The sequence below is a fragment of the Mustela nivalis genome (genome assembly GCF_964662115.1).
Source record: "Mustela nivalis genome assembly, chromosome: 3".
NCBI classification, from domain to species: domain Eukaryota; kingdom Metazoa; phylum Chordata; class Mammalia; order Carnivora; family Mustelidae; genus Mustela; species Mustela nivalis.
Window position 1 is genome coordinate 62,851,793 of NC_139022.1, and position 14,856 is coordinate 62,866,648.

General features: G+C 38.2%; 1 protein-coding gene across 3 annotated transcripts in view; it reads right to left on the reverse strand.

Annotated features, from left to right (window-relative positions):
- FAM81B (family with sequence similarity 81 member B) overlaps window positions 1-14,856 on the reverse strand; it is a 56,905-nt gene continuing 42,049 nt past the window's right edge. For 2 of the 3 annotated variants that reach the window (XM_082724372.1, XM_082724370.1), the window contains exons 8-10: window positions 7,089-7,224; window positions 5,284-5,479; window positions 3,275-3,574 (exon numbers count right to left, since the gene is read on the reverse strand). In XM_082724372.1, the coding sequence (XP_082580498.1) occupies window positions 3,441-3,574; window positions 5,284-5,479; window positions 7,089-7,224 (466 nt within the window). In that variant the 3' untranslated portion in view covers window positions 3,275-3,440. Of the gene's footprint in view, window positions 627-3,274; window positions 3,575-5,283; window positions 5,480-7,088; window positions 7,225-14,856 lie in introns of those variants that run through there. The other variant, XM_082724371.1, reaches the window with a different exon arrangement.

A 14,856-nucleotide genomic window follows, 5' to 3' on the forward strand; every position in this document is an offset into this window, starting at 1 on the left:
TTTCTTTTTTCTTTCTTTTTTAATTTTTAATTTTTAATTTTTTACAAACATATATTTTTATCCCCAGGGGTACAGGTCTGTGAATCGCCAGGTTTACACACTTCACAGCACTCACCCAAGCACATACCCTCCCCAATGTCCATAATCCCACCCCCTTCTCCTAGCCCCCCTCCCCCCAGCAACCCTCAGTTTGTTTTGTGAGATTAAGAGTCACTTATGGTTTGTCTCCCTCCCAATCCCATCTTGTTTCATTTATTCTTCTCCTACCCACTTAAGCCCCCATGTTGCGTCACTACTTCCTCATATCAGGGAGATCATTTGATAGTTGTCTTTCTCCGCTTGACTTATTTCGCTAAGCATGATACGCTCTAGTTCCATCCACGTTGTCGCAAATGGCAAGATTTCATTTCTTTTGATGGCTGCATAGTATTCCATTGTGTGTATATACCACATCTTCTTTATCCATTCTTCTGTTGATGGACATAGCAGTACAAGCCTTTCTCAAGCTCTGTATGAATTTCTAATTCCACCTTCTTATAACCACTTATTTGCTTCATTACAAAGAGTTACTGTTTCAGCCTAGTAGTATATTTGCTGTGGTGGTGATTTTTAAAAATACATTTTTACTGGAAACAAAAATATAATGTAAGAACAATAAATTCTTTGGTAGAAAACAAAATTCTTCATAATCCAGTCACTGGTATGTTTGTTGTAAATTCCTACCTTTTTGCATACTATATGGTATGCATATTCTATTTAACATATTTCAAAATATTTTTTTACAAAATTGGGATCGTATCCATATTGCTTTGCAACTTGCCTTTTTCACCTACTACTGTATCTTGCATATCTTTATGTGTTCTTTTTTTAAAATTTTATTTATTTATTTATTTGACAGAGATCAGAAGTAGGCAGAGAGGCAGGCAGAGAGAGAGGAGAAAGCAGGCTTCCTGCTGAGCAGAGAGCCCAATGTGGGGATCGATCCCAGGATCCTGGGACCATGACCTGAGCTAAAGGCAGAGGCTTTAACCCACTGAGCCACACAGGCACCCCTTATGTGTTCTTTTTAAGGGTTGGAGATATCATTAATTTAGTGATATCATTACTAGTGATATCATTAATTTAGTCCTTTCCCAATATTTAGGTTGTTTTCAAGTGTTTTGTTTGGTGTTTACTATAACAAATGGTGCTGTAATGAGTACCCTTGGCCATTTATCTTTGCACATTTTGGAAGATATTTTTATTCTCTGTAATATAACTTTTGAATTTTTTTTGTAATATAAATTTCAAATAGTAAAATTCCAGGATCAAAGAAATAAATTTAAAAATTTTATTAGATGTTTCCAAATTGCTCTCTTACTCGTACCAATTCATAGACTCACTGGTGAGATAGGAGTGCACACTTCTCAACAGCCTTGTCAATCACTTTAATTTTTGGTGATCTGTAAATAGTACCCAAGGGTTCCTTTAATTTGTATTTAATATGTTGAATGTCTTTTTATATCTTCATTTCTTACTGTCTTCTATGACTTGCCTGTTCGTTATTATTATTTTCTTACCCACTTATAAGGGTTTAGGATTACTTGAGATATTAGCCCTTTGTCTTAGCATGACACTTGATTGCAAAGAATACTTGCTATTGCATTTGAAACTCTTAAATTCTGCTATGAAAATTCTTTGCGGATGCCTGGGTGGCTCAGTTGGTTAAGTGACTGCCTTTGGCTCAGGTCATAATCCCTGAGTCCCAGGATCAAGTCCTGCATAGTGCTCTCTGCTCATCCGGGAGTCTGCTTCTCCCTCTGACCACCCTCATGCTCTCTCACTCTCTCTCTCAAATAAATGGATAAAATCTTTTAAAAATATCCTTTGCAATATAGTCAAGGATGCTGTATGTAAATTAATAAAAATAAATGCAGAGGTTTTGTATAACTAAAAAATTAGGTGGACAGCGGTCAAAATTTATTTGGAAGGCGAGTTTGTGTTTTACTAGGGGAGAAGTTGTCATTTCTTCCTAAACCAAGGAAACAGACTAAGTCTGAAGCAAGGGTTCTCTTGCCAGATTACAAAAAACTCTGTGATTAGAAATTAGTCTTTTAGCAGGTAGCATATGACTTGAATAGCTTATTTTTATTTTTAATGATTTTACTACCCAATACCAGGCTCTACATCTAACATTTATATAGAAAAGTTAGAAATAGTATAATTTTATAGAAAATTAATTTGTAAGGAAAATGTGGTCCATATACACTATGGAGTCTTATGCCTCCGTCAGAAAGGATGAATACCCAACTTTTGTAGCAACATGGATGGGACTGGAAGAGATTATGCTGAGTGAAATAAGTCAAGCAGAGAGAGTCAATTATCATATGGTTTCACTTATTTGTGGAGCATAACAAATATCATGAGGACATGGGGTGTTAGAGAGGAGAAGGGAGTTGGGGGAAAGTGGAAGGGGAGGTGAACCACGAGAGACTATGGACTCTGAAAAACAATCTGAGGGGTTTGAAGTGGCGGGGGAGGGTGAGATGTTGGGGTACCAGGTGGTGGGTATTATAGAAGGCACTGATTGCATGGAGCACTGGGTGTGGTGAAAAAATAATGAATACTGTTATGCTAAAAATAAATTAGTTAATTTAAAAAATTAAAAAATAAAAAAAAGAAAAGAAAATTAATTTGTATTTGGCTCCTAGATCAAATTATATTGGATGTTTCTCATAGAATCTGGTGTATTCTCTTATTTGGCATGGTTAGCTCTGACTTGCTCATAGTTCTGATACATAGTGAACACAAATGAATCAATAATTTTGTATGCAGAGGCTAGACTTGCTCTAAACACTGGGATCGTTAGAAGACAGAAATCTCTGGATCCAAAGTTGCAGTGTGGCAGCCTGTTGGTTTTATCTGCCCTGCAGAGCTAGTCAATGTTTTGAACTAGCTGCTAATGCTTATAAATGGTTTCCTAGAAAACCTGATTTCTAGTTTCTCTTGAAAACTAAACTTTGGGCACTAATGGATGATGTACTTCTTGATAATGAAGTAGAATTGCATGGTGGCTAGTCTTTTATAGACAGGATAAGTGGTCTTCAGTTTGCCACAGTTCCTGTCCTTGTAGTTTACACCAGGCCCCGTCACTCATCGTTGGACATTTTATAGACTGCTCTTTTTTATTTGTAGCAAATTTTTGTCCTTCTTATTTGTAGGCAAATAAAAATACAAGAAGGCATTTAAAAAAAAATTCCTTAACTTTTTCATGAACACATTAATGAAGACATCATAAATTTCTTTGTTTTATTGGATTTTTCTGGCACATTAATCTCCTTAAAAAGGTGGTAAGAAATACAGAGATATTAGAAGTAGTAAACACCCCAGAGATACTAACTTCTTTCCAACTTTATCAGCAAGCAACTATATTAGCTGGTGAAAAAGATGACTGAAAAGTTTTATACCTCCTGGAGTTCCACTATCTTGCGCTGTAATTTCTTTAGGTCTTTCTGTACTTTATATTTCTCTAAATCCATCTTTGTTTTCTGTATTTGTTGGAGGGAGCTGAGAGAGTCATGAATTGATTGAAATCCTGGAAGAGGATATGAGAATAGGTATACTTAAACAGTGCATTGGAACTTCTTTTAAAAAAAAAACAGAAGTTGCTGATCAGCAGTTCTGCCATAACTGATCATTTAATTAAAACCACATTAATTTCCATAAAGACCAGTTTAAAAATGTACAATGATCCATTTCTTATATGTCATGAAGATGCATTATTGGTAGTGTTTCAGCTCATGTCTGGCTTCATTGTGAAAATTCAGTTCGGTTCTTCTCCTTGTCCAAATATATTGCATAACAAAATAGTTCTATATTTCAAGAAAGAAATTTAAAATGTTTTATTCTCTCTGTGTATTTTGATAAGAAATTTTGATGCTCTTTTTTTTTTTTAATTCTTGTTACCAAATTGAAGATAAAGAACACAGGTGAGATTTTTAAACTTCTCAGAAAGTATCCTGTTGATGGACCTAAGTAGTGGCCACCAGCTGTTCCTCCTGGACCTCCACTCTTGAGCCTTTGTCCCTCTCTTATGCAAGTCTAGTCACTCATGACTCAAGCTACCTACCATAAACCCCCAGACCTACCTGACCTCGGGCTTCTTAGGGTACAGCCCATTTCTTACTCATTGGGCCTTTCACACAGTCATTTCTCAACACATTTTTATTAAAGGCATAAAGGAGCACACCATTCATTTGGAATTCCCCTTGGCTAGAACTCCAAGTTAGTAAAATGAAGAAACAGATATATTGCAAATTCCTTTTTAGCTCATTCTGGGGATGTACTAATGGAATGAATATACTTAAATCTCTGGTGCTATGGTAGAAAACAGTGCCCTAAAAGAAGGGTCACTTAAGTTTGAGATATGATTCCTGGCCAGATAATTCATTCTCTTGATTTGGTGGTGGGAGATGGGGGCTAAGGACACTGTGGGTCAGATTTCCAGGTAGTAAATTTTACTTATATGCTAGGAACAGCTGGCAGAATGAGACCATAATATCTTCCCAAGACACCTTCAAGGTGTCTCTGTACCAAAATTTGGGAGCATTTGCATGAATTTTTGGATTGGCTAACTAGAAGACAGAAAATGAGATAGGTCTTTCTTTAATAAGGGAACCTCTGGTTCCTGGTAATTCCCTCAGGACTGTGACTCGAGGCAGATGGTGGCTCCACAGCACCTATCCCGTGTCCTTCCCTTTGACAAATTAGATGAGCCTTTCAAATTAATCCTCTTTGATGTTAGCTCAGCTTGACACTGCTGCCATTAGCCTCCTTAAGAAGAAAAGCAGTCATTATACTGGACTCTGTTAATTCATCTCTCTCTGTCGCTTCTAAAGGTCAGGTCTCCAGTCTGACATCTGTCTAGGCTCATTACCTGCAGTTCAATGAGGGACATTTGATTTCAGGTCCTAATTTCATGATCTACCACAAATCGGACCTTGATCTCAAGGACTTTGCAAGTCTAACAATTCTATGATTCTATGATCTTCATTAAAAAAAAAAACAAAAACTCACAGTCTTGGCAAGCTCGTGACTCTGCCAAGTCTGAATGAAGGAAGTGAGCTTGTTTACCTACCTTCCAACGGTATGCTGACATTCTGTGGGATATTTAGGAAAGTCCAATTAAATATAAAAGGATATCCATAATGACAAGACTGATCCATGACCGTGAGCTCAAAGCAGACAGCTCTGAGGGATTGGATAAGCGAGCACTAGTGTTTTTAACCAAAGGTGTCTGCTCACCTGATTGATATTCACTCTGCATTTTCTCTAATTCACCCCAGATGTGCTTTTCCAGTTGGTTCATCTTTTTGGACAGTTTGTTTTCTATATGCTTTACTTTGCTTAGTCCTCCTTCCTGTTTCTCTGTGTTAATGAGGTTCTCTAATTTGCTTGAAAGCTTCAGTAATTTTTCTTCCATTTTATTTTCAGACTTTTCCTATAAAAGATATGTGATGAAACACTGAAGAAAAGAAAACTTACATGGTTTTGTATTTCCACTTAGGTTTTTAACAAGTTCACTTTTCCACATTAAACAAGAAAAATCTCACCAAGTTCCCTCTTATCTAGAACTGTGTTCACAGTTGTGAGTTCATGCCTTTGCTTGGCCTTGTTTGTAGTTTCTTTAGAATTCTGCGTGTGTTGAGAGAAAGAAAAGAAAGGGCTGTGTGGTCTTGCTGAAATGCTCTGAGCACTTGGAATTATAGTCTAGTGTTTAAAGAAGTGTGGCCAAGGAAGGCATTGCAGACGCTGCTTGACCTAAGGTCCTTGGACACGCTCCTATTAGGTGTCCATATTCTTTCAAGCTTAGTATCTTCACGTGGACAGAGTTCAGCTAGAATAGTGATTCTTAACCCCTGCTGTCCATTCATATCACCTGGACCAACACACCTACTCCTCCCCCAAACTCTGATTTAATTGGTCCACGGTGGAGCTCATGAAAAAGTGTAAAAACTCTCCAAGTGATTCTAATTGCAGCGAGATGAGGACTCCTGGGCAGCCCAAGTTTCATTAGCTGCTCTGCTCCTTCTCAGCCTGCACAGGGAATTTGCAAGCAGCTTCGGGGAAAGACTGACTTGGAGCCCCTTTGGTTCTCCGGTCTTTGGCCCTGCCTGCTTCAGGGAGGCAGTCTTCAGCCTGTCTCTTACGTGTGGTGGGAAGCTTCTGCCTGCAGGTGACCCTGTGGTCACCTAGTGCTGCCTAGAACTGGTGGATGAGTCTGTCTAACTCCAGGAGAACTAGCAGACCCTCTTGGCTGCACATCACACCACACAGACTTCAGTAGCCTTATCAGTGATAAAGCTGTTATGGTTATCTACATCTCTTGGACTCCTGCCTCTGTCAGCCACCCAAAGGCCCTCTACCGAAGTTCCAGAAACATCTAAATCATCAGCAAGGCTGGCAGTCCCTGGGGACACAGCTGGCCCTGTGCTGCATTTCTGTGGGGGTTAGCAGCTGGCTGGCTGAGTGGGCTGGAGTGGAAAGGAACCTGCAATGAACAGATTTCCCCTCCATCTTCGTAGTCTTGCCTCAGAGCTGGGGATTCTCGACAAGATTGGATCTGGAAAAGGAGTTTTGAAAACCTTTGGTCTACTAATGGATCTTCGGAGAGGTAAACTGACTTGTCTATGACAGAAATTTTTAGGCTTTATTGTGCGCAAGCATCAGCCAAGGAGCTTGCCTGGAAGTACAGATCCCCAGAGGAGGACCCTGGGGGTCTGATGCTGCTCTGGGTTGGGACCAGGAATCTGTATTAAAAAAAAAAAAAAAAACGTAAAACAAAAAACAAAAACCCCCAGCACCTCTCCTTAGGTTTTTCTGTCATAGGTAGAGCAGACTCAGAAGTATGCATTCATGGAGCTGGAGAGTAGCACACAGGACCAAGAGGCAGGGCACTCGATTCTTATCCCGGTGCAGGAAAGGTAAGTTACTGACACAGTGGTTGTGACTGTGAATGTCACAATGAAACTTTCCAGACTTTGGCTCACTGCTAACGTCCAGACCGTGACTCTGCAGCTGTTTACTTCAGGAATAACAGAACCCCTTACCAGTTTCTCCTGTAGGAGCTTCAGACATTGATTTATATGCCCAAGGTGGTCTTTTTCATAGGTGATGAACCGGCTTTCTGTCCATTTTTGATGGTTCTCCACTTCCTCATATAGATTATTTGAAAGTGAATTAAATCTAAGGGGGAAAATATTTCTATTTTAATAGGTAAATTTAAGCATAAAACCAAAATTTAATATTGAAAAACGCAGGTTTTTTTTTTTCTTTTTTCAGATGTTAAGGCTCAAGCCGTCTAGTGGGTGCTTACAGTTTGATGTGGGAGGTGGGGGGAGAGGGAACACAATCCAGGTCCCTGCCCCGAGCTTGGGTTCAACCCAGCTGCAGACAACACCCCTGCTCATACCTTGAACTACACATACGCACAGTGACAGGCACACAGACACACGGAACACACGCTTCATCCATGCAGATTTCCTCTTAGGGCCCGGGGTGCATTGTCTGTGTGGAAGAAACAACGTTAAGTCACTTGGGATGGGGACAGCACTCTGCGGTAGGGATCAGCAAACTTTCTACAAAGGCTCGGGTAGTGAATATTTTGGGCTTTGTGGGCCCCTTGGTCTCCGTGGCAACCACTCAGTTCTCGAAGGGCTCAGTGCTGCCATTGCAGTGAGAGAAAGCAGCCACATACGAAACAAATAAGCATGGCTTACTTAGAAACAAAGAATGAACATGTTTGTGGTCTGATCAAACTTGATAGACGCTGAAATCTAGATAGCCTATCATCACATGTCTTCAAATACATATTGTGTTAAAATTAGCAGAAAGTGTGCAAATCATCCTTAGTAGTGGGCAGATTTGGCTAAGGGTGGTAGTTTGGGGAATCCCTGTTCTACAAGTGTCACTGACCGGCTGGGGGAAGAGCTTTCCCCCCACCCCCACCCCACCCCCAATCCTGCAGAAGAGTCACAGATGGGGAGTGGGGAAAGGAGCTCAAGAGGATTTGGGGAGAGCAGAAGGTCCATGGGAGATGGTCCTGGCTTGTCTTTTCTGTCAATCCTCTGTGGATTCTTTGAGGAGGGGGGGTGAGGGGGGGTGGAGGGTTGGGGGTGCAGGAAGAGCCAAAAGAGGTACTGAGTTACTCATGTGGAACAGAAACAGTCCTAATAGGCTAAGGGTCTGGAAGCGACTGTTTCCAGCGAGATGATATACCGCGGGAACATGAAATGGAGAATGAAGGATTTTAAAAAATGGGAGTGGCTGTTATTACAGAGTAAAGGCTTGAAATCATACATCATCAATTCGAAAAGTCACTGTAGAGTGGCTGAGGGTTTGAGTGGCAAGATGAATCCACAGCTGGCACGGCTGAGAGCTACGGGTCTGAGAATCGCCTTTTGGAATAGGCAGTATGTTAGAAAGGCGCAGTGCCCGGTGTTGGTTACTGAAAATATTCAGACCGCCCGACAAGTGGGTGGCTTGAAATAATCATTGCTGGGATGTTTCTAGGGCCAATTACATGCAGATAATTTCATTTGTTTGTGGTGTCTGTCATTGGAAACTGCTTAAGACATGCAGGACATACATTGCATGTCTCTGCCTCTTTAACGTCCCTGAAAAACAGTTCAAACTGGTATTTGGAAAAGACTGGTCACATTTTTATTTAGACCAGTGGGCTTCTAACAAAGTACAGAGACGTTTATGGTTGTCACAACTTGGAGGTGTTACTGATATGCAGAGGGTAGAGGCCAGAAATACTGCTAAGCATTCTACAGAGCACGGGACAGCCTCACAATAAAGAATTATCCAGCCCGAATGCCAGTAGTGCCCACGTTGGGAAACCAGGATTTAGATAATGAAGTCAAGGTATGGGAAAAGTTAATTTTCCAATAGCTATATTAGTTGTAGTATGATAGCCGAATTTGATCTTCATCTCCGTGAATTATCACATTTTTTGATAGGGAGAGAGAGATTTTTCACATAGAAAGCATACCTTGATTCAGGGGGGTACTTCAACAATGAGGAAGATAGCTTTGGCCAAGCTTCCTGTTCTTAATCCAATCATGATTTCCAAACACCTATGCTGCTGGCCAACAGCTGAAACAGCTCAGACAAATACGGTTCCCAACTGATACATGGACAACCTCATTTTAGCCAACTGTTTCCTATGTCTGGAACAGTCTTTCTTAGAACGTACAGTGGCTCTTGCCCTCATTTCATTCAGATTTCTATTCAAGCACCACTTACCATCTTAGCATAGGACTTTTTTAAAAATTTTTAAATTTCTTTATAAACATATAATGTATTATTAGCCCCAGGCGTACAGGTCTGTGAATCGCCAGGTTTACACACTTCACAGCACTCACCATAGCACATACCCCCCCCCAATGTCCATAATCCCATCCCCCTTCTCCCAACCTCCCTCCCCCCAGCAACCCTCAGTTTGTTTTGTGACAGTAAGAGTCTCTTATGGTTTGTCTCCCTCCTGATCCCATCTTGTTTCATTTATTTTTTTCCTACTCCCCAAACCCCCCACGTTGCATCTTCACTTACTCATATCAGGGAGATCCTATGATAGTTGTCTTTCTCTGATTGACTTATTTCACTAAGCATAATACCCTCTAGTTCCATCACGTCGAGCATAGGACTTTTTTTAAACCGCACTTAAAAAAAAACAAAAGCTTTCATTTTCCCCATCTGACTCTCCCTATTCCTTTAGCATACTTCAGTTTTCTCCAAAATGCTTATCACCATGTGTGATATGTATGTATGTATGTATGTATGTGTGTGTATGTATATTATATATATATATATATATATATATATGTAATTTGTGTGCTGTCTGCTTCACTAGAACCTAAGCTCTACGAAAGCATTTTGCTTTGTTCACGGCCATGAGCAATGGTTGGAATGTAGGTGCTCAATGAATAGTTGAATAAGTGGATAAATGATTCATTCCTTCTCATTTGATACCTTTTACTAGGGCTGTTCACAAATAATAATTCGTACACTTGCCAAGATATTTCAAGATCTGATCTTCAGTTTTCATCTTCCCTTTCCTATCTCTGGTGGAAATAGTAATTAAGGGTGATGGTTAGAAGGACAGTAAATCCCCAGAAAATCAAGGGGTAGCTTTGCAGTTGGGAATCCAGACTTCACTGTTCAGCTGTACTGTGTATATGAATGTGAGCTTTTACTCTCATTACTGATAAAGTATTAACATCCCTCTGAACACCAGGGAACCATTAAACGTGCCCAAGTAATATCTTTAGAAGTGCATATCAGTAATTAGAATTCTGAAATTAAAATAAAGTCATAAAGAATGAGTTACTACTTATGTTCATTTTACTCCAAGGTTTTGCCTGTAGTTGGAGACTCACTTTTCTGGTAAGCATCAAAAGTCAGACTCTGGGTAGTTTATAAAAATGTGAAAGCATTTTTTAAAAAGCATTCTCTTTGAAGGAGAAAAAGGATTAGGTAAAATAAAGGTTTATATAAATCTCTTTCTTTCCTTATTCTTTCCCCTAACACAATGGATGTGATCTTCCAGGAAAGAATTACTTTTCTATGAATTACAGAATTTACAGTTAAAACCTCAATGGGACAAATTTATCTTGGATGACATTCACATTTTAGTTCCTAGATCCTCTATTCCAATAGTTATGGTTGTATTTCTATCAGATCCAGGTAGACATAGATAGGAAGATAGGGAGGGAGAAAAGTAGGGAGATGTATGGATGGAGAGATAGCTTTCTTTTTTCCTTTTTCAAAAAACACAAAAGTCAGACTTTTAAATTATAGCCAGAGACCTTGCTAGGATAATGTGAGATACAGGTTTTACAAAATTTTTATATTGGTGAAATCAAGTTAATATACATACTAAGGACAATAACAAGGGAGAAAGTTACTAAGGGTAAAATGAAATTTAACAGGGATCTATAGACATAGCAGATAGCTATGCTGGATTTGAATGGTGAGGGAGAGTGTAGGGCTTGCAACAATCATCCTAGTGAGCACTGTGGTTCTGGTAGACATACATGAATGAGGACATAGCCCTATTCTGGGCCCTTTTTTTTTTTTTTTTTTTTTTTTTAACCACTTCACTTATGTCTCAAATTCATTGTCTTGCATTCAATAAGTGATTGAACTTTTCTGGAAGACATGAAAAATTTAAATTCTTGGACGCTCTTACGATGAACAGACTCTCAAGAATTCAGATAATGGCTTTAACAAACTCAGTCTTCGGAGACTGAATCTAAGATTTTAAATTTCACATTTAGAAAAAAGAAAGGAATTCCAAGAAACATTTTTTTTCCCTTACTAAATGTTTACGTATATACTTAAACTAATTTGTTCTTTAGGTCCTGTGGTTCCTAATTAGGAACACTAATAAAGAGCAACTCGAACTCCATGCTGATAGGAAGACTTCTGTTTATCATTCCATGTTGTACTAGAGCTTAAATCCCAATACTTTCCTAGCCTCATATCTTCATAGTTTCAAGCAGATGTGATCTTTCCGTTCCCAAAATTTCTGTAGCAATTAGTTTACTACTGGTTGGAATTGGGAGATGGAGGAGTCACAGATCAGCAAAATAACTTGAGATTTGGAGTCAGACACTTTCTAAGTATGTGACTTGGGGTAAATTTTTTAATTTCCATGATTGTGTTTCTCTATCACTAAAATGGGAATAAGAGCTGGATGTACTTAACTGTGTTGATCCCTTAGTGATTGGTAGAGATTTATAAATAACAATTAGTGTATTTATCATTTCTGCCTACTGATACACCTCATTGAACATTGTCTTAACTTTTACTTTACCTGTGTTAAGCTTTTCACTTATTTATGGACTCCCCCCCCCCCAACTCTATGTGGCTATGATTTTTGTCCCTGAGTATTCCAAAACACAACTTACATGTTACCAGTCCTCAAAATAGTCATTCATTCATTCACGGGCTTCCATTTGTGCCTGAATGTGCTGTGTGCTGAGAATACAGAGATGGAGGAGACATAACCTTGACTTTCGAATAGTTTGTAATTTAATACCATGGTAGCATTTTTCAAAGCTGTGTGGGGAGATTTGAGTCCATGCATTTGCCTCGTTGATCGAATAATTTTTCTTTTCTTATAAATCACTGTCAATGAAACATTGTCAGCAGCAAGAACTATCGAGGGAGTGAATGGAATGTACTTTCCCTGCCAAACCCTTGCTAAAAAACAGCTGTGTTTTATGATGACTCAGACTCTCACTCTATAAGCACTAAGTTGTTGACTGAGGACATGACTTAACTGACCATCTGACTAAGAGCCTTCTGGAAAAAGGAGGCTCAGTGCAGGGGTTCAGATGAAAGAGCCAGTACGTCTCCTTTGTCAGTTCTAGTGATCAGTGCCGAAGGGCCAGGAAATCACTAAAAAACCACAGACAGTATTGGGGCTTTAATGTTCTATATAAGATATATGTTTAATTGACCGTTAAACTTGAAATCGTTAAAGTTTTTAACTGGTAAAGTTGTTCAATTAAACATACTTTTGAGTGTCATTCAAATACGTTTAATTCCTTTATTTAGAGATAGTTGTTTCTTTAAAAAAAAAAAAAAAAAAAAAAAAGCAGGGTGCCTGTGTGGCTCAGTGGGTTAGGCCGTTGCCTTCAGCTCAGGTCATGATCTCAGGGTCCTGGGATCGAGCCCCGCATCCTGCTCTCTGCTCAGCAGGGAGCCTGCTTCCCCCTCTCTCTCTGCCTGCCTCTCTGCCTACTTGTGATCTCTCTCTGTCAAATAAATAAATAAATAAATAAATAGTCTTTAAACAAACAAAAGCAAATATTCTACCTCATTCGCTTTAATTTGAGATATTCTCTGAATGGAAAAGAGAAAAAAAGAAAGCCCTACCCACCTTACTTTCCCTTTGAGGAAAATACATTTGCAATACATATCTCAGTCAAAGGGTTAATATCCCTAACTTGATGGAATCCTACAAATGATAAGAAAATGATGAAAACCACAATACAAACTGACAAATGATAAAATGGGCAATTCACAGAAAAGGAAATTCAAATGATGAAGGGAATGCAAAGGAAAACAAGAGATGCAGTCTTCATCCTTTAATTGGCAAGTATTAACAAAAAAATCCAGTATTGGTAAGAATGTAGAGAAAGGTCTTTTAATATATTGCTATTGGAAGTGTGAATTCTACATTAAAAAAGAAATTTATAAACATTAATAAATAAGCTCTTTAACCTAAGAATCTTGCCTGAAGAAATAAAAACATCTACACTTAAGAATATTTAAGGATATATATATATTATTACATATAATATATATATTTAAGAATATATATATAAATTTGGTATAGACATATATATATATCTATACAAAAATTTTTTGGTTTGTTTGTGGTAGCTGGAAACTGGAAAGAATCTATACATCAATAGGATAAATGATTGAATTAATTATAGGACATCTATAAGTTTAAATATTATTCAACTATTAAAAATAGCTTTAAAATAATATTCACTGATCTGGAGAGATAATCAAGATCTACTGTAAAAAGCAAATTATTGAGGAATGTGACTAGGATGTATTTTTAAAAGCCATGCTCTATGTATACATATATGATTTGTGTAATATATATAAACATCCTTTTTCTGTTATATCTATATATCAACAAGGAGGAAAGTAAGGAAGGACACTCCTTGGTGTTAACACTGGTTACATTAGGAAGCTGAGATGAAAAGCTTTTTATCCCCATCTTTGCTTTATTTTGTTAATTTTAATTTTAAAAAAATTGATGAAGATTTAACTAGAAATGAGTCAGTTGTGTATTTAAATGAGTTATTAGAGCTCACAGGTATTTGTGGAAAATTTTGGTTTATAAATTCAGCATTACCTACTCTAATGAAATTTTTAGACTTTATTATTTCAAGTGAGAAAATGATTCAAGTTTATATTATTACAAAAGTGTCCAGATTCATATTTAACTATATAGATGACTCAAATATAAGCTAATTTTTCACAGGACTGAAGACGGAAAAGCACACCACACCATCAAAAATGCATTAACCCTGATTCTCAAACCTTTCCTTTTCCTTGATTGGCTGTTTGTTAATATAGTTCATTCCTTTAAGCCAGTATTTCATTCCGGATTATAAATCCCTTTTCTCTCCAAGTAAAATCAGTTCTTAAGGTGTACTCCTAGAAACAGTTTTTCTTTTCTACTTCTCCTTTAGACACTTTATTTTATTTTATTTTATTCAATTCTAAGCTAACGGGATTAGATCAAGCACCACACAGATTTTAACTGAGCATCTGCACTGCACTGGAATTTAAGCACTTAGACACGCTTTTTTAGACTGGTATTTTCTTTTTACCCAAGACATTTACTTCTTTGAATTTTAGGGATAACTAGTTTTTCATCAATTTCTAGGACACACCTATTTCCCAATTTAACATCTCTGAAATCGGAAGGTGTCTTGAAAATGATGGTGTGCTATGGTTTAATTGTTACCATCACATTTTAGAGGAAAAAAAAATAACCATATGTCTTATAATTTGTGGCACTTAGATTTAACGAAGTACTGTAAAGATGGGTGAAAATGGAGCAAGCAGAGTATATTCAGAGTCCTGGATTTGACCAAGTCATTAAACCCAGGGGCTGTGAGACAGAGAGGGAAAAGAAAAAGGTGAGAAGGAGCAGTAAGATGGTATCATCCAAGTGACTAGAATTTTCCTCTGCCTGCACCAGGACTACAGGAAATGGTGGTCACTTAAACAAGAAAGGAGGATTTGGGAATACGGAGGCCAGTAATTGGAATGTTTGTG